Source organism: Volvox carteri, assembly GCF_000143455.1.
Source record: "Volvox carteri f. nagariensis unplaced genomic scaffold VOLCAscaffold_49, whole genome shotgun sequence".
Lineage (NCBI taxonomy): Eukaryota > Viridiplantae > Chlorophyta > Chlorophyceae > Chlamydomonadales > Volvocaceae > Volvox > Volvox carteri.
In genome coordinates, this window is record NW_003307592.1 from 30,799 (window position 1) to 56,298 (window position 25,500).

Below are 25,500 nucleotides of genomic sequence, written 5' to 3' on the forward strand. Positions count from 1 at the left end.
ATAAAAACACACACGCTTCACGGGGGGATGCGGGCGGCAGCTGAGCGGCGGGCGAGGGCTCGAGGCATAGGAAACAAAAACGAAAGGGCGACGGAAGGGGAGAGGATGTGGGGGAGCGTGGCCTCCCTCACTAAAAGCATTCACAGACATACTCACAGACATATTCACAGACATATTCACAGACATATTCACAGACATATTCACAGACATATTCACAGACATATTCACAGACATATTCAGACATATTCACAGACAGACACATCTGGACAGTTGAAGGGTTTCAAGCAGAGCAGAGGAACATATTAAACGTCATCACGTTCAAGCATCAAGCAGTGCATATACACACGTACAGACACACACATACCAACACACACATACGCGTATAGACACACATACACATACACATACACATACACATACACATACACATACACACACGCGCGGGACTCACATGTTCGCCACCGAGTGCTCCAGTCCCAGTGCAATGAAGGCCATGACGGGGAGGTACGCCGCCAGCATCTTGCCCGGTAGGGAGGTGGCGGCGGAGGCCATCCACACGGCGGAGCACACCAGCCAGTTGCACAACACGCCACGTACGACCGCCTGGGGGATGGGTATGCGCGCACGTATGTATGTATGTATGTATGTATGTATGTATGTATGTATGTATGTATGTATGTATGTATGTATGTATGTATGTATGTATGTATGTACACGTGTAACGGGTATGCACATATATACGGGTTCTCAAGGTTACCGAAGTTAAACGGAAAACGTCATAATGCGCTGTTAGGTCTGCCGGAAACAGGTTTCCGTGCGTGCGTGTGTATACGTGCCTTTGTGCGTGTGTGTTTGTATGTACGTAAGCGCGGAGGGAACAGGCCTGCACAGTGACTCAGTGGGTGTGGGGGGGTTGCGGGCGGCACTGGTGGTGGCGCCCAAGCGGCGGACCCTCCACGCCTTCACGCCTACATACCTACCTGGCCAAAGGGAATGGCCGTTTTCGCAACCGCCATGTTGGCCGGCACGGGGGACGCCGCGAGCAGTCCAGAAGCTGCCACAAGCGCGACCATCAGCAAGCTGCCAATCAGATTCCCAACGTACGACCAGATCCAGTTCTTGGCCAGATCCTATTTTTTCAAAAAATGAGATACCGCAGGTCAAGGTGGATGTGCAGGAAGGGTTTTGGGGCTTCTCACAGACTTCAGCGGCCATTTCTAGGAACGACGGTGACGGCATTCAAAAAGTTGCAATTCTGGATCATACCGTACTACGTTACACAGTACTACTACAGTGCAAATAAGGTTGTATGTACGACGATGCCGTACCTTGACATCAGCTTTTTTCTCCAGAACCGCCGCCGTCACCAAGGCGGTGTTCCCCGTGTAGAGCTCCGCGCCGCACACCAAGGTGATGAGCAGGCCGAAGGGAAACAGAGCCCCCATGGCCAGGCGCGTGAGGACGGGATTGGTTACGCCCAGGCCTGGACGAGCGAGTCCGTGGGGGCCCCGGTGGAGACGGTTGTTGAATTCATCGTAAGGAAGGCACGAAGTTCGGGGATTCGGGAGATAGGCGGTACAGCAGGCCTTGTGTGGGGGGGAGGTTGTGTTGAGTCACGCACCCGCTCGCGGTGTCGCGGACTGCGCCTTAGGGCGTTGCCACTTTTGGCGATGGCGTGTATAGATATGCGTTTACACGGCGCGGGGGTAAATGCAAACACACACACGCACGCACACATACAGCCTGCCAAATCCTGCAGGCGTCTGCGGCGGCAGGTTGAAAACATAAACATCGTGAAACATGCCGCGGCAGGGCACAGGGCCGTATCTTTGCCGTATCTTTCTTAATGCCTCAATGTAAGGTTCGCATGCAGCTGACCGAAGAATAAAAAGACGAGTCAAAGCTAAAAGTGCTGGCAGGCAAGGGAAGGATTGTAAGAATGGAAGTTGCGTCTGTACCTGCGCACATGCCCGCAATAGTGATGGCGAGGAAGCCGCCGAAGCTAATATAGCAGCCCGCCATAACGCCCATGATTAGGGTCTTCCAAGCGGGCATGGCTGCCTTGGCAACTCCGAGGTTGACGATATTGTTGTATGCGGCCAATGGAGCCAGGACGCCCGGAGGTGGGGGCGGAGGCGCTTCGGGGGCAAGCACAACGCCTGGCGCTGGTGCATGACTCCCATTGTTTGATGTTTGGGTGGTTGACGGCGTGGCGCTGGCTACTCGGCAAACGTGGTGGGAAGCCCATCGCCGGACGGTTAGGGCTGGCGCGCAAGGGATCGCTGGACACCTTCCCAGTAGAACTTGTTGCCGGCAAGTTTGCGACATCATTATGTACTTAAGTTGAATAGAAACTAGTCCTCGTTTTCCACAGACCAATTACGTGTTGTTAACGGTATTTCAAGAATCTCGCCGTGCGATAGAACAAGTGGATGATGCATAAAATGTTAGCACAAATGCCCAAGTATGAAATGTGCATGAACGCTTTGGGGGGCTGCGAAAAGGGCCTGTACTAGAAGCGCCCCTTTAAAAGGGCCGGACAACCGATTGTCGCTGCACGCCCCGTTTTAGAGAAAATTGATCCATAATGGGAATCATTTTAACAATATCAGTTATCTGTTACAATCGATTTACGCTATTCCAACCTCAAAAACCTGCACCCCAACGGCGCGAACAACCAGCAACCGAGAAAGTGGCGAATTTATAGCCCGGCGCCTACCTCCTAGGCTGTAGGCTCAACTCTGCAGATTGAGTAAACGCCGTTATGTATGGAAAATCGCTCCACATACCGAATTCACGTGTCGCCCGATAGTTTAAACTAGATCATTTAAGTAAGCGATGCGAGGCCCACAGTTTCGTGAAACAACATCGGAGCATCAAGTAGCCAGACTTCTACCCAAATCTGTATATAGATGGCTCCGGGCGGTGCGCGCGCTGTTGCGTTTTCTGTAATGAGGGTGAGGTGCGTTGACCGCCCTTTGACTTGATGGACTCGACGTTGACCTCATGCGGTATAGCTGCGCTGACAACCACACGTGACCATAGACGACCACCACAGTGCTGCTTAATGCAACCCGTCTCAAATAATAACTTACAGACGACTATAGACCCCATTTCTCCTTTGCAGAAGCAGAAGCAGCCGCAGTGGCAGTGGCAATAGCAGTTATAGACAGTGTCTGATATTGATCTGATAGGAGCTTAATGGCATAAAGCATGCGTATTTTGGTCATAGTCTTTTGCCAGCTGGCAGCCTCACGGATTTTGGCGCTACTATTAGTCGTCCTTGCCGATCCTCTTCAGAGCAGTGTAGGGAAAGGAAAGTTGGGATGTCGGGCTCTTCGTGGGCCTTAGTCATGGGCCAACGGGACACCTTGGTGCTGTAATGGGCCCCTGTCGAAGCGGCGATCCCCACGGACCAATTTCCCATAGTGGTCGGTAGGCGGCATATCGGCGGAATTGAGCGTTGATTAGGTGTGTGGTTATATGTACACGTATGTACACATATGTGCAGCAACAGGTAGCCAGGATTTGCCTCAGCATTTACAGGATACGTCAGGTCCACCCGCAAGCGCGTAGTTACCTTCACATTGGCCCCACCACATCACACATAGGCAATATGTGTGTGTGGTTGTTACACACATAGGCAATATGGCATTTGGGGTAAGGCATGTGTCATATGCATGTTACTCCACATTGCGACATGACTGCACAGACGCCCGGTCCGGCGGCTTTCCGATGAAGCAGCAACGAAGAAGCAATGAGCTTGAACTTGTATGATGCTCAGCACTGGAGCAACAATGTATTACAGACCGACAATAATGCGGTTCCGCAGCCGCCGTACGTTCCTGGTGTGCAGCGTCTAGCTGCGCAATAGTGGGTTCAGTAGTAACCATGATTATACATCTCCATCAATTTCATATTAAACTCAGTACGTAAGGGCCCTAAGCTGTCTGTGCGGCACCATCACCACGAACGCGACCCTCTATCTACACTCTTCATCGTAGCCTCGGCATCTTCCCACGCCATCGACACAACGGATGTGCAAAAGAATGGAACAAGGCAGCACAACATCCGATCGCGAGACATGATAAGTCTGATAAGTCGAATGGATACAGATGACCAATGCCTAATCAATCACAGACCACCGGCAGCGCTGGCGAGCATAATTCGCCCGGGAGCACAGTTCCCACGCCAATAAAAAAAACTTGGTTAACACATACATGCGCAAGCTGCTCTGATATAGATACTCACGGACGCGACGTGCAAACGCTACCTATCGACAAACCCTGACCTGCACGCCGCGCGCACAGCAAACGTCGCGGCATATCGGAAGGAGTGATTCACAGGCCCCAGACAAGACACGCATCCTTCTTTTATCATTGCAATTGCGCCCGTAGTAGGAATCCCCGAACATAAACGACTTGGCCGCCCTGCTAGCCGAAACAGAACAAACAGACACGCACACGCATGAGAAGCGCCGGACAAGATACTTGTATGCAAAATACGACATCAGGTCACATGTAGTATATCACGCATCAAACCCGTGCCTACCACTCCCTCCCCAATCCTATGTAACACTTACACCAAGCTATCATTCCCCCTTCTCCGTTATAAGCACCTAATTACGCAACGACGCCTATTTAGACGACAACGGCAGTCTCCTTTTCCTTGGCACCAAACTCCTTAATAAGGATCTCCTTGAGTTTGGGCACCAGATGAGACTCCACAGCCGGGATCCCTTGAGCGAATTCCGTGGCCAGCTGCGGGTTCTCCCCAATCTTCCCGCCCAAAAAGATCTTGTAGCCCTCCACCGCCTTGCCATCCAGCTTGGCGGGGGCTCCCATTAACCCAATGTCGCCAACCTGCTCACCAAAAACAGCAACAGCAACAAAACGAAACGACAAGAAAAAGAAACTTGAGCTCTTCTTCGTTTCTGGGAAAAGGTGTATCAGATGGAAGCCTAGCAAAAGGAAAAGAAACCAGGAAGGTGGGAAACGTTCAGGACACGAAAACGTTTAGCACACATTCGCCGCACCATCCCACCTGCGCTTGGCCGCAACTGTTGGGGCATCCGGTGAAGTGGATCCTGACAGGCCGGGTGAGCTCCAACTGCTCCTCCAGCATCTCAACTACCTTGACCGCCCGCGCCTTTGTCTCCGCCAGACCGAAGCCGCAAAACTGGTTGCCTGGTAATCGGCAACAAGCGGACAGTGGAGTACACCGGACGCGAAATTACGCAGATGCGCGCAGTGGCGGGCCTTGTAATTGAGTTATCCTATCTCACAGACAGTAGCACAGACATACAGACAAACAGACAGGAGATAAATCATCGCACAGAGCGGAGCAGGAGGGCACCGCAGTGCAGCTCGGGCAATGGAGGAGCTCAGGCAAAAATAGCCAGGGGTAAAAGTGGCGTTTGCTTCGCGACTGCTCTTACCCGTGCAGGACACAAGCCCCCGGAGCAGCAGCCCCGGATTGACTTTGAAGCGCTGGAACAGGGGCTCAGCAAGCATGTCCGGCAGCTTGGCGTCGGGGACGTTGGTAAAGATCACGTTCTCCTCGCACGTGATCCGTACGGTGCCGTCGCCGTACGTCTCCGCGATGCGGGCGAACTCGTCAAAGTCGGCAGCCTTGGAATCAAGGTGCGGGCCAGCAAGAAAATGAGCGGAGGGAGCGGGATCTTCGATGCAAAACAGAGAGATATACAGATGTAGACCAGCTGCGCACAGGCCTGGCTTCTAGATAAAGTGGGTCAAACAACGCCCCTTTCTCTCCCTTCCTCATCAGCTCCGTGAGCTGCTCCTCACCTGCAGCCTGCCAGCCGGAACACAGGCGCCCACCCAATTCAGCCCCGGCTGCTTCTGGGGGTGCACACCCAGCACGTCACGGCGCTCCCAGGGCCCCTCGTGATGCACCTGCACACAGCGGTTGGACGGTTGGAGCGACTTGACTTAGACGGTTTTGAAATTGACAAATGGAATGTAATGACAGGTAGCGCTGGTACTTCCTGTAGTCCGAACACGCACAAAAAAACACATAAACACACATAAGCACACAGTCACACACACAGACACACTCACGTGCACCGGCGGCGCCAGCTCCGCGCCGCCCATGTACTCCGAAAGCAGCTGGCGGAACTTCTCCACGCCAATCGCATCTACCATCCACATCAGGCGAGTCTGCTGGCGGTCCCCGCGGGGCCCGTGGTCGCGGAACACCCGCAGCAGAGCCTCCGTGAAGGGCATCAGCTGGTCTTGAGTGACAGAGCAGCCAAGAGGGATGGACATAACGTTGCGCTTGATGGAGAAGAAGCCGCCAACGACCACATTGAACACCACCTGAAGGTGGAAGAGGACATGACGGTTGGGTGGTTAGGTAGTTGGCGGGGTGATGTGGGTGGAATGATTTGGGTTAGGCTGGGTTGATCATCGCACACAGTCTGCTCGGACGCGAACGCATGCACCCATGCACGGCACCCATGCTCCCACACCTACCCACACCTACCTCGCCATCATCGGGGCGGCGCACCGCTTCGAAGCCCACGTCGTTGATGTGCGTGTGCGGGAAGTCGTCGCGGGTTGAGGAAATGCAGATGTTGAGCTTGCGAGGCAGGTTCGCAAACTCCTCGCGGCCCTGAGTGGGGAAGATGAGTGAGGTGCAGGACAGGGAGCGTGGGGAGAAAACGAGGGGATTTAGTTAGAAAAAGGAAACCTTGTAAATCTGCGAGTAGGCCGAAATCGACGTCGACAAATTATTCGGGCCCATTCCACATATCCCTTCCTCCTAACACACATGCACAACACGCTTATCCCACAAACTTCCTTGACCTAATTTAAACTCAGCAAGGTTAAACCTCTGCTGAAAAGATCCTCACCTTGCCGTTGTTGAACAGCATGGCCTCCATTTCCCGCAGCAGCGGACGGGTATCTATGAGCTCATGGGGGTCCACACCCGCGATGGGGTTGCCCGTCAAGTTCCGTACGCTGTCCATACCGCTCTGGAAGGACGTGAGGCCAACGTCCCAAAGACCGCGAATGATGGCGTCGGCGTCCGCCAGCGTCACGCCTCGGAGCTGGATGTTGGCGCGCGTGGTGATGTCGGCGCAGCCGTCGGCGCCGTATGGCGCGATTGCCGAGGCGAGGAAGCGCAGCTGGCGGGCATCCAGCTCGCCGTTGGGAACCTGTGGGCGCCATATGGTGGGTTGGTGTTCTTTGTGACATACGGACATATGAAGATCGCCACACGGATTAGATAATCATTAGGGCTTAAGCTAAAACCCTAAGAATCTCTTTTCCTAATAATGCACAAAGACACAAAGTAGGTGTTCAACGGTACTTCTCCCTCTCTTCCCCGCCCTCACTCGTACATGTTTCACATGGCACCTTGGTGATTTCCTTGCCGCCGAAACATGATGTGATGCCGTGCTACTCACATACGTCATTCGTAGGTTCGAAGTATTTAACAAGAACACGTACCTTGAGGCGCATCATGAACTTGCCGGGCGTGCGCTTTCCGCGATGGAACAGGCCCGCCCACTTCATGCGGATGTCTATGTCGTCCAAATCCAAATCCTCCCACTTGGTGTTTCCCTCTTTCAGCAGCCGTGACAGCTCGAAGACATCTGTCCATGCGCGTGATCCGCACTTCTCAACCTTGACCTTCTCAAACTTATTGGCCTTGCGGTCGAGAGCGCGAACGCGAGCAGCCTCTGGCAGGTGCTTCAGCCCGCTATGCGCGTTGATGCCATCGGCCGCTTGCGCTGCTGAAGCCGGTGCCGCGGTTGCCAGGACAGGGGTGACGAGGCCGCGGCCAAGAGTACGGGTGCAGGTGCGGCGGGACAGCGACTGCGACTGCATGGTCTGCATGATTGCGTGTTGCCTTTCGGGTCGGAAGTTGATGCGTAACACGTTTACTCCTGGAGGACCAGAGGTTGTAGATGTGCCTGTTGGGAGGATTTGGAGGCACGTGATGCAAGGATTCGATGAGTCGTATTGACTGTGTGCAAGTTAACTCAAGAAAAGAAAACAGGCGCTTCTGGACCATCAAAATGCATGTTTCGGCATCAGTCCACAACTAAAACAAAAGTTACATAAGTATATATCGCTGCGGGTGAGCACACCTGGTCAGGGTTCACAATGGCTTACAAATATATGAGGGGAAATTTTTTGTAGTTCTCTGTCTCAAGCGCCTCAACCTTATATTACTGATCTGACATTTGCTCATACGGCAGCCAGGGCTGCACCCCACGGAAGGGTCGTTGGGCCACGAGCTTTCCGTACGTGTACGTTCGCTGAAAGGGCCAAATGGTTGGTTCCAATCAGGGGCCTCTGCCAAGGCCAGGTCACAGCTCATGCCTTCTTTTAGAGTATATCCATAGTGAAAGACCAATTGCTAGGACCTCAGTCAGCGCCTAATCTTACGGTTCTGGTGGCTACTACGCTTAAAATGTGCTTTTATCATTTTAATGTGATTAAGCATTATGCACCCAATTGATTTATAATTTCCATTAGGCTGGGAGAACGAACTGAGGTTGGGCCCGAATAAGGTTTTGCCTTGCAGATTCGTGCATACATTACTTAATTACGGTAGATAGCGATTAAATCATCATGTGGCATGTTTACTACTGCTCTGGCAACATATCTGCCAACATGGAGTCGCTTCTGTGCACTCCTTCCCCAGGCAGACCAAGCGCTAAAGCTGGAGAAAGATATTCTCTCATATTTGTTTCCGGAATTTCTTATGTTAATAGTGTTACACGCTTGCAACTGAAGTCGCCAAAGCCAAATTAACGTTGAAACTGAAACTACGCGCGACCCTTCTGGTTCAAGTCGAGCTGGCCACATAGCAGAAGTAACAGATGCATGTGATGGAAACCTGTCTAAATTCTGAGCCTATCGAGTCATACTGCATCGCTCGGCAGGTTGTCCGTATGCATGAAGCAGACATTCATGAAGGAAGCACGAGTTGACCAGCTGCGTTGAAAATCTGAGGGTTCCAAGGCATAACCTCATGGAGTTTCTCGATAGCCCTTAACGTAAAGTAGCGCGTGTTTATGCGTTTTATGAGGTGGGCCTACTGGGCCTACCAACGTTCGCGGCCATACATCACGCATGGGTACTTGCACTTATGCTCTGTTTCCAGTGATGGCCATGGCTTCCCAGTTGCAACAGTTGTCAACATCAGGAAGAATGCGCTTGACACACGTATCTCGGATGATTGCATGACCGGCCAAGCGCGTGCCTACAGCCGACCTGTGCACACCCACGCTCTCTAGCTCGCCTCCCCCGGATCCAAACCAGCAATGAAAGAACATTGTGTCTGCAACACCCCGCGAACAACACCCCGCCCCAATTGTCATACGTACCGCTTCGTTTCTCACGTTTCAGCCGTCAGGCCCAAAGTATTTAAAACTTCTGCAGTATCTATCAGTTACAGGTGATTAAACCCTATCCCTCGATATTTCAATGCAGATCAGAGAAACAATCATTTAGGAGTTGCAGGCATGAAAACCGACAACGCGTCCATTACAGCACATCCCCACTGTTGCACCTCCGCACGCGGATGGAGACCGTCACGCTCGCTGCTCTCAAGCCGACCGATTACAGCATCGTTAAGCGCCACGTATGCCAACGTCTATACAGTCATATACCAGCAGTTCTTTGGATGGCGTAAAACCTTAGCTGGACGCATAGCGGGCTAATATCGGAGTGAACAGATAGGTAGCACACATGCACATCTTCATCGCATTGCTACTTTTTTAATCAAAATCGAGAGACACATACACTAACACCGCTAACACACACAAGAGCCGGACTTAGCATGATTTAGTTTCAGAGTACGACGTCAACAAGGCACCAGGCACTCGGCCAACAACGGCCGCAGTCACGCACAGTCACGGGGCATTTTACATCATCGCCACATCGCAGACAGATCGTATGTTGATGTGCTGCTGCCAAAACAGGTCCCGAAGTATGCAACGCATACCGAGGCGCAATACTAAAACAAGCAGCAAAACGAGCAGTAGTTTTGGCTATCTAAACTTACTCGTACTCGCACTCGTATACGTCGCAATATGCTGAGCACGTGTTACCTAACTTTTGAATTGTCAAATATCCGCGATCACATAGGAATGGGCAACGCCCCTATCCCTGCGCGCTCTTGTCTCTCCAGTCAGCGATATCGCCCTAGCCCCTCAGAGTAGCCTTCTTCGCTCCTCGTCCCTCAACCTACCTACAGTACCTGCACATCCATGCGCTATGCATCTCTATAATCTGCAACATCTATAACCACCTAAGGGACTCTTTTCCGCTCTTAAACCTACTCGTACACCTGCAGTTGTAAACACCACTCTACGCTGCTCTCGAGCCCAGGATGCAGGCACCAACTCATACACACGGCAAACGACATCCAAATACATCGCGCCAGTAGAAAGACTGAGATACAAACGCTTTTGCACAAGGTCTAAATGGTCACCGTAGCTTCTTCGCTTGGGAAGGAAATGTTTCAAGAAGACGAAGATAAACACGTTTTAAATCGCAACATGAAACTGTGTATTTTCAACGTAAACAATTATTTTCCGCTCGGCTCGAACATACCCAGCCGCGCTCACAAGTCTGCGCAAAGATATCGATACAGCACAACCACTATGACGGCGTTGTCTTGATAGCTGTAGGCTCTTGAACGTTGCCGTTCGATGCAGCAACTACAGAGCGATCCCGGTAGCCCCGCTGCGACCTGAGAAGCGGGTTGGGTAAGGTGTGATTAATATCGTGAAGTATACATATGTTTATTGGTCAAATCTGGACTTTTCAGGGCTCCCTTCGTTTTATTACAGGGCGATAAAAGCTATTTAAGCAACCGCGAGGGGAAAGATGCGCGAACAAAGATCTCTCCGTGCTGACTCCACGCCAAATATAATCCAAAACTCGAACTAGCTTATAAAAAGTCACAAATCACATCACTCACTTGCTTTCCATGGCGAACCGCATGGATCCCTGATGCAGTCCCTGCGCCACCTCCTCCGCGCTCCACTCCCTCAGGTAGTAGTCCTCCTCCTGAGCGCCCTCACGGGGCCCGGTCAACATGGAGCCCCACATGGGAAACTGGATGAGGAAAAGCACCAGCGTCAGGCAGGTCGCTTGGATGCCCATGTAAACGAAGCCGTCCTTCTTCTCGAGCCTGATGGGAAATGACGGAAGCGACAGAGAGCAGCACGGTAACAGCATTTGACAGCAATTCAAGCGAACACAAACTGAAAACTACTTCCGGTGGTGGGTCTCATGTATTGTTCTTTGGGCAGAAAGAGGAAGTAATAAAAGCGAAACGACTAAGCAAAACGACTAAGCGAAACTACTAAGCCCGTAAAATGTCCTGACAAATAGTAGCAAGAACTCACTTCTGCTGCCAAGAAGCCGTGCCCGCGAACCAGATGGCCTGTGTGATGGCGGCACCCACGTTGCCGCCCGCGCCGACAAGCCCTGAGACCACGCCGTACGCACGGCGCGAGACGAAGGGCGTGATGCCGAAATGCGCGCCGCAGGCCTGCTGACAGAAGATGCTAAAAATGATGAGGATTACTATCGTGCCGGTCAGGCTGCTGCTGACTTTGCCAAGGATGATGCAGAAGATGCCGCCCAGCGTTTGGATGATCCATAGGGCCCACAGCCGGCCGCGCATGCCCCAGTACTTCGCGACGTAATCGGAAATCATGCCGCCGGTGGCGCGCGTGAAGATGTTCATCAGGCCAAAGATGGCGCCAAAGGCTCCAGCAATGGTGAGGTTAAGTCCGAACTGATCATAAAAGTACTCCGTGATAATGTTGTCAACCGTCAGCTCAACGCCGAACGAGTAGCCGTACGTGAGGGCGAGAATCCAAGCCCTGTCAACAGGAAAACATGTATGGGCACGGAAGAAAGAAAGTTACTTAAGGATAAAGCGATCGTATTAAAGTTCTTTTAACCTGTCACACATGCTGCGTATACGACCGAAGGTATGGATTCAACACCTGCGCATTCGTAGGTTTTCACCTCACCTGTAGTTTCCGAGGCCGCACTTCAGAACGGGCCACACAGCACCCTTGCTCTTAAGCGTGCCATCCTTCTTCAGGTCGCGGTAGTCCTTGCCGGAAGGGTGGTCAATACCCAATAGCAGAGTGCCCACAGCGCTAAGAATGTAAATGCCACCCGGCACAAAGAACGACCAGCGCCACGCCTGGAAGGCGGGTGCGTGCTTGCGGATGCCGTCGAAGATGAGTGGCATAATGAACAGACAAGCGCCTCCGCCCATGTTGCCCCAGCCCGCGGCGATAGCGTTGGCAGTGCCCACAATCCGCACGTTGAACATGCTGAGCAGAAGGAAGGGGGGGGAGAGGAAAGGCGTGGATTCACGTGCGCGTGCATGTTGTACGAAGGGTAGTTTGCGTGTTGGTGCATGAACCTAGAACCAGTGTACAGGTATGTTGTGAAACCTTCTGGTGATGGTTGTTACGTACGAGGCGCAGTGATAAGTCTTCTGCTGCGCATCCACCGGATGATCGTCTCTTTCATTCCTAGGATTCATTCGTTCAAAACGCTTCCTTTGCCCAGTCCGCCGCTAAACGCAAACTTACGTTCCGCACCAAAACTGGCAGCACACGAACATGCAGAGCGAGCAGCCAATAAAGAAGCGGGCCACGGCGAAGCTGGAGAAGTCGGTAACAAGCGACATGCAGAATACGGCAGGAGCAGTGATGAGCAACGTCGCCGCGGAGCCGTAGCGGGGACCTGGAATGAGAAAAATGAGTGCACACGCATCGGCACAAATTGGCTTGGAACTGTCTTTAACAACGCGCAGAATGCGCACAACCATAGTCAAAATCACGTTAGCAGGCGTGAAGCATGGGCTGTGGTGAGCCAAGGGCTGCCTTAGCGGCGTTACATGGGCGCTTTGAGACCAAAAGGCGATTGCACAACATGGTTAAGCAACGTCGGCTGCTACACCAGGCGATTATTGCTGGCGGAGGGCAAAGATTGCCAACAAATTTCAGGATGTTTGGTTAGCATAAATTCAATAGGCTAGCTGATCCTCAGCGAACAATAGACAGCCCTTTGAAGTTGAGCTCAAAGGGCAGCAGAGTCTATAAGGACGACCATTGCATTTTTGCTAGCATGGATATCTCCTTACCCACTGTGTCGACGAAGGTTCCCATGAAGATACGGGCGCCGATGGCACCGCATACGGCTGCAACACCGGCGTTTCCTAGCTGGGGCTTGGTAAGGAAGAGGTCATCGCGGATGACGGGTACCAGCGCAGCTGGTGCAAATGTTGCCACGAAGGACATGAAGAAAGAAATCCATGAAAGCTGCGTTGGGCAAATAAACAAAGTTAGTTAAGCCGCCCTGTATACAGGTGCCCTGAAAGGGCGGCCAGCCCGCTGCCGACTATGCGTACTTAGTATTAATCAACGCAAAACTGTCTTTACATCACGCTTGCTTTCACACTAGAGCGTGAACGCACATGGAAGGCCATCATATGGGGCTGCGTGACTCTCCAAATGGGAACAGACTTCGCCTTGCCCTCCGAATCAATCCCATAAGGGAACGCCTTGGATTGGTGGACATCTTCCAGCGACTTGGCTGTAGGTGTATCCGTAGATGGAGTTGCCATAGCTCCCTAACTTTTGACTATCAGGGTGGTTCTGAGTAAGACGTAGTAACGTGGCTTCACACGTGGGGACAGCTCTATAAATCAACTATATGCCTGAAGGATTAAATTTATGCTATCATATCATCAGGTCCTTCCTCCAAAAGGTGATAAACAGCCGCTCCACGTGGGCCGCTTGCAAAGCGTATTCAGCTGCACAACACCAAGAATGTTAGGCAGTAATCAGCCAAATAATTAAATATATAGTTGTATTAGTGCATGTAACGGTCTTTCCCAATCACAAGCGACCCACGGGAAGCGATGCAACGGATTCGGTTAAGTCCACATTGGTGAGGCTGGCCCAAACAAAGGGCCCAGCTCTACAGTGTGCATGTCAGACTGATCATAATATACAATGGCTCCTTTCAATAGTGTTCTGCTGGACCCGCAGTCGTTGCATCGTGTATTACTACAACGGTTCCCTTTTAGTAAAATTCCTTCAGATAGTGGCAGCGCTCCCTCCGCAGCGTCAAGAAGTGCAAATTGATCATTTCAGTACAGGTTAAATGTATTCGCGGATATGTGGTTTTGTCACTAAATCTAGTAAACCAGCCCCATCAGACGGATCCGCGCTAAGCGAGCGCTGCTGCGGCTATCTCAGCAATACAACTTTGTTCGTGCATGATTTGAGGATTCTAAAACTCTCCGATAGAGAGTCGACACCGGCAGTACCAAACCGCTCGTGAACCCATGCTTAGCTTTTCATATTTTTTCACATAGATTCACTGCTCCCCGTAGCTTCCCCTTGCACCTTAAGGTATCCTCATCTGTACCTTCATAAAGTACCGATGAACATTAATAAATAGTTTCTACTCACACCTCGCACGTTATCCTTTCAAACTTTACAACCGCCTCGCTCATGCCTTGCGGAAGGAGACCGATGTATGGTTCTGTTATGCCTTTAGCTGCAACAAATGGTTCCATGCCTAAGGATTGTTCGTTGCAAGACGGAGCTAGATTCACCTTATTTAGCCCAACGAAAGCAATAGGCAACCCTCCACCTACGACAGCCGTACGACGAAGCCGACAGCGCCGACGCCCGGGGCCGGCTTTTCTACTTCTTATTTCCTAACCCTCCAGAGCCCGGCCTAGGAGAATACCGGTTCATATTTGATTATTATGGAGGTTCTCAGGACGTGATGTTACAACCTATAGCAAATAAAACCGATCACGGCAAAGGAGACAGCATCGTGCGCGCGCTAATGCGCATATGGAGGCCTGGAGCCTCCAATCGGTTTTGCTCCCCCTCGAGAACGGGGGTCAAGGGGGTTTTGAATTTGAAGCTTTTCCTGAGATACGTTAGCTCGTTACCTTGTGAGACTGCAGCCCTGTGCTATCCTCTCATAATGATGCGCTTTGACGTTCCTTTTAGTTGATTCAATGAGTAGGGCAGTGCAAAGGTGGTAAAATCTGAGAGATCTGAGACCGGAAGAGTGAGCAGTGCGTGCCCCTCTCATAACCCATACTAACGCGGTAGATGACAAGGTTGGTACGGCAGCCAGGTATGATAAAACACTCAGGTACGATAACCATTGAGAAAACCGCGGTACGAGAACCCCAGGACATAGAAACCCATTCGCCTCCGCGGGGCCCTGCTTAAGGCGCCCTCCTGGTTGTCCACTACGGTACCCTTCCGTGCATGAATCTACCTGCTATGTAGGTCGGTACTCAATATGCTCATATGCGGTATCATAGTTCAGGCGTCCATTACAGAGGTGGGATCTTTCACCACCGCAGTCACCTCAGTCCGGCTCGGACGCAATTTCCGTTCAGCGTTACAATCAGCGTTACAATGCGTACGCTGTTCTCTCGTACATTGTAAAACTAGCGGCTAGGGCGCTATATTGGTGCACCCGTCAGTACAAGGCGTTGTGCGTGACACCTTCCTATGCGCGCACGGGGAACACGGGGACAGCGGAGCGATAGTCCAAAGCACTCGGGACACGAACCCGCAGGTTATTCCAACCAACACGTTCCCACCGGATACCGATCACAAAGCTTTCCCGACATGCCAACCGAGTAACAACCGAAAGGCTAATAAAGGCTAATACAAATAGGAGATCGCGCCAAGGGGGCCAGCGCGCGCTGATCCAAACTGGTACTGCTCATCACTGTCCTCTCAAGCAATATATATGGTACAAAAATCATACAAATGCAACAAACTCGGTCTTCGTCCTGGTCTCTTCGCTCAGCCAAAAGAAATAGGTGAGCTGGGTCACGACCTCTATCACCTATCCTGCGCGGAAGCAGACTCCCCTCCCCAAGTCATCACGCCCTCAATGTCAACACGCGGAGGAGCAAAGCAGGAGCTCTAGCAGCTCTAAAAAAACAAAGAAGGAGGGGGAGAACAGGGGGAGAACAGGGACGTCCTGTCAATGCGCCACCGAAGCATGCATGCTCACATACAACACCCGCATCTTCACATGCACCCGCATCTTCCACGCACTGAACTCTACACGGGGGTTACAAATGTAAAATTAAGAAAACACAAGCGAGTGAGGCCGCGCACACACAAATAATTTTCAAGAGGAATGTCACACGCACGGACACATACACGTTGGACCGCCACGCAAATCGACGGGCTCATGCAGCGTGTCTTGCACGCACAGAGAACATTATGTACCATCGATGCACACATTTAGTTCATGGAAATGCGAGCGCGCACAACGCACAAGCTCAAAGCAATACATGCACAGACAAGAAACCGACGTCCAGCTAAAAGACCATTCACATGCTTCGAGCTTAACTGTACTACCGCTTAACTGTACTGCCGAAACCAATAATGCTACCTAGCTAGCTAGTGCTGCCGACCTGCACCAGGTCCCTACCTACACCGCCCTATATGGGATATGGACGTGGGACAAAACCCTCCGCTCTCCCGCGCTCACTCATTTAGTACGTAAAGGCACACACGCAACCCTCCCCCCTCTCACAATCAGAAGGACGTCCCTGCCCCTTCATTCTATCTTACCTCTGCACCGCGATCACACGTGCACAGCCACCAGCGAGCAGTCGCAGGGGGGTCAAACAGCAGCGCCGCAGCTGAGCCGCCGTCGCCAGCCCCGAAACGAGATCCATACAGTCATACAGTCGCGAAAGCACAAGAAGAAGCAGTAGCACATACATACACACAAACTGAGGGCTGCTGTGAAGAATTCACTCACCATCGCAACGAGGCCCTAATCCTGCTAGGAAAGAAAATATTTAGGTCTCCTAGGCTAATCAACGTTCCAGATCTGCAAATGAAGCACCCTGGTAACCAAGACCGTGACCCGAGACCTTCACCCTCAGCCGTCATCATGAACGGCGCAGCAGCACCACTAGCGCGGAGGATGGCCACCCTTCCGGAGTAAAGTGACCGAATAGTGACAGCAGGAGAACCAACAACTGTGAAAATCTACGAATAGAATACAAGTAGTCAGTCGGCAGCCCTAGTCAGTTGAACACACGTGAACACACTGTCGGGGACGGATGTAAGAACCTCCAGGCGAGCGATAGCAAGAACTTCCAGGGCTGAGAGCAGAGAGATAAACACCGAACAGCACACACGGATGATGAGCGGATGGGTCATGGAGACAATACCCAAGAGGGCACTGCGCCGCGTGCTACCTAATCTAGCTGCCTAGTTTAGCTACACACGCGCCGGAGCCGCCGGTGTGTGGTAATGGCTTCTGGTTGGGTTTCATGGCATCGGGGCCAACTTAGGGCCCGAAGAAAAATCTGACGATGAGGACGCTGACGCTGCCTCCAGGGCCTTGCGCTCCTTATATCCCCGCTGGGACCTGAGACAGGTTGAGAGCGGGCGGAGTGGATAAAGAGGAGGTGAGCAATGTATGTATGTATGTATGTATGCATGTATGACTTGAGATTACACTGTGGGCCGCGAGAGCCGGGGGCCGAAGCCGAAACACAGCGCAAGGGTCGGGAGCACACAGCACAAGCCGGTTAGTCTTGTGTGCTCCCGACCCCGACTCAGACTGCCAACACACTCCGCCCGGGCCCTCCATCCGGGGATGATGATGCAGTGAAGACACACCACGAAGGGCTATCAGGTCCCGCTAGAGCGAGTCCACAAGTCTCAGCTAGGGTATAAGCAAAGGCTCTGTGAAACACCCCCCTACAACACAACCAACGACCAAAGGATCCCAAGGAAAAATAACAAAAAATAAAAAGACGGCTAGGGCAGCCCAGGCAGGGGAGGGCTCCTGGTATGTATGTATGTATGTATGTATGTATGTATGTGTATGTATGTATGGTGTGATCCGGAGGTTTACCGGAGATAAGCGTACATAGATCACCGTGCATGCACTTGGTCCCAGACAACTCTCCCATGTACATCCGCAGCCATCACAAAAGAGGGAGCACTTTATCCGTTCGTTTAGGCTTTAGGGACGCGTTACACCGACTTCTGTTTCGATTTCATGATTGTGACTCCATGTTTGAAGCGCCGCGAAACGTATCACTCACTCATCTCTTCGTTTTATTACAGGCGATAAAAGCTATTTAAGGAGGGGAAGATGCGCGAACAAAGATCTCTCCGTGCTGACTTCACGCCAAAGGCCAAAGCTAATAAAAAGTCACAAATCACATCACTCACTTGCTTTCCATGGCGAACCGCATGGAACCCTGATGCAGTCCCTGCGCCACCTCCTCCGCGCTCCACTCCCTCAGGTAGTAGTCCTCCTCCTGAGCGCCCTCGCGGGGCCCGGTCAACATGGAGCCCCACATGGGAAACTGGATGAAGAACAGCGGCAGCGTCAGGACGATGGTCTGGACGCCCATCCAAACCATGCCGTCGTACTTTTGGAGGCTGCAGTACACAGCAGTAAGGTGCAGAGGAGGGTAAACGGTTTGCGGCGGGCAGGTTAGAATTAGGACGACAGAAGCATCGTGCCGTAATCCTATCACATGCACGTGGGCAGTCCCTCTACGTCTATAAAGCAGTCTCCCTAAACCCTAATAGACCTCCATCCCTTTCCTGATTTCCTGAAATTATCCGTTCCATCATATCAACCACCACCCATACTACAGATCATATCATTTATGTACGGTCCCGCCTTGGTTCGTTAAGGCGAGACCACTATTTTTTGGTACAAGCAGCGGATTTATAACACACACATAACATTTATCCACAGGGGGATAGGGGCGACTTACTTGAGCTGCCATTGCGCCTTTCCAGCGAACCAAATGGCCTGTGTGATGGCGGCGCCCGTGTTGCCGCCCGCGCCGACAAGCCCTGAAACCACGCCGTACGCACGGCGCGAGACGAAGGGCGTGATGCCGAAATGCGCGCCGCAGGCCTGCTGACAGAAGATGCTAAAAATGACCATGACGACGATGGTCGCTGTGAGATTGTGGTTGACCCTGCCCATGACGATGCAGAAAACGCCGCCCAGCGTTTGGATGATCCATAGGGCCCACAGCCGGCCGCGCATGCCCCAGTACTTCGCGACGAAATCGGAAATCATGCCACCCGAGGCGCGCGTGAAGAGGTTCATCAGGCCAAAGATGGCGCCTAGGGCTCCCGCAACTTTGAGGCTGAGTCCGAACTGATCGTAAAAGTACTCCGTGATAATATTGTCAACCGTCAGCTCAACGCCGAACGAGTAGCCGTACGTGAGGGCGAGAATCCAAGCCCTGTCAACAGAAAGACACGGAAGAGGGAAAAGAAATGGAAAGAGCGGTTAGGAAACGAAGGACGATTTCTTTTTTCTGCGGGTCATCAGTTTCAAACAGAGAAGGCCGGGGCTTGCAAGCAGCCAGCATGCGCTCTCGTATATCATCTGCACACAAGTCCTGAAAGCATTAAGACGGCATGTCGCACACGGTCACGGCGGCCAAAACATTCTACTTGGTGTACGCAGTCACCTAGGTACGGCATCGTACGATGACGTACCTGTAATTCCCCAGGCCGCACTTAATGACTGGCAACAAGGCGCCCTTGGACCTCAGAGTGCCATCCTTCTTCAGGTCGCGGTAGTCCTTGCCGGAAGGGTGGTCAATACCCAATAGCAGAGTTGAGACAGCATTCAAGATGAAAATGCCACCCGGCACGAAGAACGACCAGCGCCACGCCTGGAAAGAGGGTGCGTGCTTGCGGATGCCGTCGAAGATGAGTGGCATAATGAACAGACAGGCGCCTCCGCCCATGTTGCCCCAGCCCGCGGCGATAGCGTTGGCAGTGCCCACAATGCGCACGTTGAACATGCTGAGCAGAAAAAAGGGGGAGAGGAGGAAAGGCGTGGATTCACGTGCGCGTGCATGTTGTACGAGGACTGTCTACTAAATGTGGCGCGCTAAGGGACAAGAGGCACTAACAAATAAAGGCCGAGAGAGAGAGATGGACGATGGAAGGTACATACACATGGTTTGGATGCAGACTCGGATGGGTGTCTGGATTTGTGGTTGTGGTGGGGAGAGGCGAGCTTGGAGACGGATAAGCCTCAGAGTGGGTTATTTCCGACAGTTACTCTGTTCTGGTTGCTGTGTAGGTTTCATCGGTTTCATGGGTTTAATCAGGGGAGTTTTACCTTACCTTCCGCACCAAAACTGGCAGCACACGAACATGCAGAGCGAGCAGCCAATAAAGAAGCGGGCCACGGCGAAGCTGGAAAAGTCGGTAACAAGCGACATGCAGAATACGGCAGGCGCAGTGACGAGCATGGTTGCCGCCGTGCCGTACCGGGGACCTGGAGTATGGGCCAGGGAGGGGACGGCGACACATGGGGAAGGCCAGATGATGTGAGGGAGGATCACAGCACAGCACAGCACAGCATATTTCCTCGCGCTCGTATCATCCTTAGCCGCCGCTGTTCCATCACTTCAGTACTGGAGCACAGTCAGTCCTTGGAAGGGATGCAAGGAAAAGGTGCATGCGCAATGCCCGACCGAACAGCGCGTTTATCAGCTCCCCGCCTTCCACTATGGCGACGGATATTGACCGCACAGCAAAAGTGGTTTCGTGTGAAACTTCATAACCTGTATCTGGCAGGTATCCTTAAGGAAATGACCCATATCCGCCACCTTGCTATCTTTCGAGAAAACCCTAGTTCTGGTGTGCCAGCACACCGTGTGCCCCCTCAACTACAGAGTCTGCTTTCTAGCCTGCTATGTTATTCTTGATGATGCCGAACCAGCTATTCCACGCTGTGCAGCTCACCGACTGTATCGACAAAGCCGCCCATGAAGATACGCGCAGCTATGGCACCGCACACCGCAGCTACGCCAGCATTTCCGAGCTCAGACTTGCTGAGGAAGAGATCGTCGCGAATTACGGGTACCAAAGCAGCTGGTGCGAAAGTGGCCACGAAGGACATGAAGAATGAAATCCATGATAGCTGTGGCAAAGGGACAGTGCGACGCAAGAAATGTCATGCTAGCAGTGTACCACGTGCATATCAGGGACTCTGGCATGGTGTCACAGGTTGAACATGTGAATACCATCCAAAAGATGACAGTATGTGTCGACACTATAAACCAAGCTCTGTGTAATGTGTAGGTCGGAATTCAGCAACACGTACTGCGCTTCTCTATTCGAGCTCACATGGAAAGCCATCATGTGCGGTTGTGTCAAGCGCCATATAGGAATCCCCTTTGCCTTGCCCTCGGAATCCAGCTCGTAGGGCTGTTTTCTGATAACAGCTTCCCCAGACAGCGGGTCGCATTTTTCTGCAGAGACTGCCATAGGCTTAAGAGACATTATCTCTGCTTCACCAGGATGAAAACTATACACCCGGCTATGGAGTGATCAGCTGTCGTCCAAAAATCTCAACACAGTATCACGTGAGCACAGGGAAGTTTTGCATGCAACAAACACACGGTGGCTGCTGTGATTCATGTGGGAGAGGTGGCGTGATTGAAAAGTGTCCCAAGATGGTCTCTTCCTGTTCCCGCCGTACGGGGCACATGGACCTTCAACGGCTAACGGATTGACGAGCATGCCTCTCGAGACGAAGGGTCCCTGTCTCTGCACGACAGACCCGCACACCGAAAGAATGATAATCTAACATCCTCCAGCCGATAAATCATACAAGTAAGGTGTTGTAGAGGGCGTATTTATAGTCAGCGCAGTAATTTGCGTGGTGGTGGTTAGGGTTGTCATCTTCACATCTTACAATGCAAACACACGCCATAGCACTGGCTTTAATGGCCGTATTGGCCTTTGTATCAAACGTTCGGGGTGAAGCCGGTGGCCAAGCGCCGTCTGCCCCAAAGCCGTCCTCACCGAGTAAGTGGCACAATCCTGTAGAATCGATTATAGAAATCAATCGTAGAAATAATTGTAGGATAAACATGTGTCCTCATGCGTTCAAGGTCCTGTCACTTTACTAACATTTTGTGTTTATCGCCCTTCCCTCTGCGCAGCATATGCAATGATGTCAAACTTCACGGGACAATGGAGCATTAGCATATTCATCCGGGAGTCCCCGTCTGCCCAATGGGTCCCTCACACATGCAATGCCACCGCCTTCGGCGCAGCTTGTAATCGGCCAGTGCTCACAGCTTTCACTAACTACCAAGTGATGGTCAACTTCACACGGAAGAACGCGTCCGCGCCTTTCCGTACCTGGAAGAACGGCACGCCCCAAGAACTCGTTGTACGCCTGGACTACGCCGCCGCCTCCCAGGTTGACCGCGGCTGGCGCAAGAAGAACCAGGCCTACCCCGGGGTAAGACGTTACTTATTTAGGCACCACAAGAGGCACAATATAGGCACCTGTCTGCAGATGTACGGCAATCAACCCATCCCTCCGAGGCCGAAGCGACGCCCTACCCCTTTCTCCCCCGACCTTCGACAACGCCGACATGCACAACATTCTCTCCTCGCCTTCCGGGCTCTTTTCCACAACATCTTTCCCTCACATTTCTCACTTCTCGTCGCCACCGCTCAGCGGCACACGCAATCCGCACACACGTCCTGCCAAAGCGCCTGACCCACCCTTCCCTTAAAACCCCGCTCATGCTCCGCCCCTCGCAGCACGGCTGGCACGCCAAGTGGAAGCTCTCCACCCTGTCCTTCACCAACTCCGGCGTCGGCATCTGGGACTTGGCCCACGCGGACGGTGTCACTGACGCATTGCTCTATCCAGAGGTCTGCACGCTGTGCACCTTTCCTGACGGGCACAAGGACTACTGCCAGTGCGACCGCCGCAATGGCGTGAACAACACCCTTACCATCGAGACTGCAGTTGTGAACTCCATCACGCCCTCCATGCGCGGCGCCGCCATCGCCATGTCCATCTTCTCCCCCGTTTTCCTGATTGTGTACTCCATCAGCGATTCGTTGTACTACAAACGTACGGGGCGGTCTCTCCGGTTTGCTCATTGAGGGAGTGCAGGAGAAAGGGACCATCGGAAGGCGTTGTAGAGAGGCGGACGTCGTAGAGGGATTGTATCTGAACCTGCGTTGTGGACAGTTTCAGACCCGCGGGACGTGAACCCCTTACCCCTTACCCTTCCTTATCACTACGAAAGGGATTTGGTGGTCTGGTGCTGCCCGAGGTGTTGTCTGCTAGCTGGTTATCGTCGGCTCCGTGTCGAGACTGTTGGGTGCGTGAATGAAGTGAGTGAGCTGTTTGATCTCGTCGCGTATTTCAGGGTCGAATGGTTGGCGTCTTGCTTTACCTCTACCGAACTTTGCATTTGAGGATAACGCTGTAACGCTTGTGTGTGTGTGTGGTACTTTGCGCATGAAAAGAAAGGAAGTTGTTCGAATGCCGGTGTTGTGTCGGTGGTGACGGTTTCTTTATTGTTTTTCAGATGTGAAGGTCGACAGGCTAATAGTCCAGGTGTTTCTCTTACGGGGTTTAAGGGTATCGTTCGATCACCGCAATCGCTCTGACTCGCAGTGTGCGGGATGATGATGTGCGCATGTGGTGTGCTTGTCGTGGTGCGCATGGAGGCCTCGTCTTTGGGTTTTTCGGGTAGTTGCTTGTAGTCCCAACAAAGATCGCTGTTTGACACGATAAGCGAAGATGAGTTAGTTAGCGAGCGTGAGAGTTCTTACTGCTGACATTGCTCTGCTGTAGTTGTTGTGCGCAGGATTCTCGGGAGGGGCCGCGCGCCGGAATGGAGGCGGTTGATGCGCACGGTACTGCTGCAGCACTGCTAGGATGGTGCGCGGCGAGGCCCCTCCCTCGTATCGCGGAAGCGAGTTACGGTGACGATGGCAAAATTGGCGATGTCGAACCTGTGGCGGATGTCGAACCTCAAAAACAGTGCTTTGACTTTGTAGGGCTTAGGAAGGCTGCTTTTGCCACTTACCGTGACCAGCGAGGACAGATAGATACATGTACACTAAGAAGACATTTACGAGTGTTTTATGCTTCTTGAGGGCGAGCATAAGAATTGAGAGAGAGTTGTTCCTTGCAGTCCGTCGCGACTGGCTGAAGGATACGCGATCGTGGTTGTGTGCGCCTGACTTGCCCTAAGAAGCATTCAGATGCGCGATGGTGTGTCTTGATAACTTCGTGATCACCGACATGTACGCATCATGTAATGAAATCAGGATTCCTTATGTCTATATTTTTTCTACAAGATGTATCCCCCATCACCAATTTCATGTATTCGGAACTAATTACGTACAGCTTCGGCACAAGTGCGGAGGCCGTCTGGACTAGGGTAGTCAGCTTCGAAAAGTGCTCGGCCCCGGTCCAGCCAGTCACTCCGCAGTATTCCACAGTGGAGGCTGTACGTCACTGGGCTGCAAGCGGAGGAACGGCGTCGTGTCTGGACTATAGCTGCGAGGGCCGGGTGCGGCGGCCGGCAGCGTTGGAGTGATGTATGAAATTGGTGTATACACCTTGCTAAGGCGCCAATGCAAATCCATGGACGGTGCATTGCGCGCCGCCTCCATCTCAACACGAACGGCTGAGCATCTATAGCCTAGGCAATGGTAATGCGCGAACCCAGTTCCCCATTGCCACTGGAACTGGAGAATAACACGTGCATAAGATAAGGCAGGTGGCTGGCAGAGGTTAAGGCCTGTCTTCTGCTCCCGGAGTGTCCGGGTTCAAATTCCATCTGCCGACCCCTCGGGTGTGTAAGGAGTAGTGAATTGGGAGGGGGCTCACCGTCTTGTGGACCGTGTATGACGTGTTTATAACAACTTGCGATCTGACCAGGAACTTAGTTGAGGCGCCATTTATCTGCTAGATTTGGTTGGATGCTGGTGGTGACTCACTGAACCTAACGAATACATTCTGAAGTCGGATGGGGTGAACGGATTAGAGTGCCCCCCTCGCAGGGGAGAGCAGGGGACTGCCTCGGGAAAGGGGGCCGCAGGTGTGGCTACACCACCCTGTAACAACATACATAAGATGTGCGTGAGACGGAGCAGGAGGCAAGGAGGAAAGTGCTGAAGCAGTCCCAAATCCCGAAAGACCCTATAACTATTACATAAGTTGTAATGCTGTTGTGCGAGCAATGATGTGCTGGCGGGGGGCCGCACTATTCACGTTTGATCCATCGACCAGTCTGGGCCGCGGGTCAGGTGCTGATCGAAGCACGAACACCCGAACACCCCCACTTACATGAAACACTAGCGGCGATCCCCCCTGACACGCAATTGTCACCACCGTCCATCGACTAGGGGCACTCTTACCTTTCCGGCGGCCCCTCCTTAACCCCGCAGCCTTACATCATCAATACGGGCGCTATCAGTTGGACGTCAACACAACTGTTTGTTGTGCTTTGCTATTTGCAAACTAATCTTCGGGAGCCGCAGCCGTCATGTGGCCAACACATGCTAAGGTTTTTCATATCTCGTTTAGCACATCGTAAGCTAATGCAGTTTCGTTTATGTTGCTGGGCTTTGGAGGC

The 25,500-nt window shown here is 52.4% G+C and overlaps 5 protein-coding genes across 5 annotated transcripts; 1 reads left to right on the top strand and 4 right to left on the bottom strand.

Annotated features, from left to right (window-relative positions):
• Window positions 1-246: 246 nt before the first annotated feature.
• VOLCADRAFT_106673 (uncharacterized protein) lies at window positions 247-2,446 on the bottom strand (the record flags this gene model as incomplete). Its single annotated transcript, XM_002955169.1, has 5 exons — window positions 1,959-2,446; window positions 1,329-1,483; window positions 981-1,130; window positions 452-603; window positions 247-262 (listed from the first exon to the last, which is right to left on the bottom strand). Exons 1-5 carry the CDS (start codon window positions 2,329-2,331, stop codon window positions 247-249), a joined length of 846 nt encoding a protein of 281 aa, XP_002955215.1. The 5' UTR covers window positions 2,332-2,446.
• Window positions 2,447-3,950: 1,504 nt separating this feature from the next.
• Window positions 3,951-7,856, bottom strand: VOLCADRAFT_83067 (uncharacterized protein; the record flags this gene model as incomplete). The annotated part of the gene is made up of 8 exons (XM_002955170.1): window positions 3,951-4,865; window positions 5,044-5,186; window positions 5,438-5,630; window positions 5,808-5,915; window positions 6,081-6,338; window positions 6,505-6,633; window positions 6,875-7,180; window positions 7,476-7,856. 8 exons carry the CDS (start codon window positions 7,854-7,856, stop codon window positions 4,641-4,643), a joined length of 1,743 nt encoding a protein of 580 aa, XP_002955216.1. The 3' UTR covers window positions 3,951-4,640.
• A 1,123-nt stretch (window positions 7,857-8,979) lies between these two features.
• VOLCADRAFT_109952 (uncharacterized protein) lies at window positions 8,980-13,841 on the bottom strand. Its single transcript, XM_002955171.1, has 7 exons — window positions 13,495-13,841; window positions 13,162-13,339; window positions 12,608-12,761; window positions 12,032-12,343; window positions 11,396-11,878; window positions 10,966-11,178; window positions 8,980-10,734 (listed from the first exon to the last, which is right to left on the bottom strand). Exons 1-7 carry the CDS (start codon window positions 13,642-13,644, stop codon window positions 10,644-10,646), a joined length of 1,581 nt encoding a protein of 526 aa, XP_002955217.1. The 5' UTR covers window positions 13,645-13,841; the 3' UTR covers window positions 8,980-10,643.
• Window positions 13,842-18,273: 4,432 nt separating this feature from the next.
• Window positions 18,274-21,364, bottom strand: VOLCADRAFT_83071 (uncharacterized protein; the record flags this gene model as incomplete). The annotated part of the gene is made up of 6 exons (XM_002955172.1): window positions 18,274-18,490; window positions 18,835-19,317; window positions 19,577-19,888; window positions 20,216-20,369; window positions 20,840-21,017; window positions 21,224-21,364. 6 exons carry the CDS (start codon window positions 21,362-21,364, stop codon window positions 18,274-18,276), a joined length of 1,485 nt encoding a protein of 494 aa, XP_002955218.1.
• Window positions 21,365-21,718: 354 nt separating this feature from the next.
• Window positions 21,719-24,195, top strand: VOLCADRAFT_106678 (uncharacterized protein). The gene is made up of 3 exons (XM_002955109.1): window positions 21,719-21,907; window positions 22,045-22,349; window positions 22,658-24,195. Exons 1-3 carry the CDS (start codon window positions 21,796-21,798, stop codon window positions 23,006-23,008), a joined length of 768 nt encoding a protein of 255 aa, XP_002955155.1. The 5' UTR covers window positions 21,719-21,795; the 3' UTR covers window positions 23,009-24,195.
• The last annotated feature ends 1,305 nt before the right edge of the window (window positions 24,196-25,500 follow it).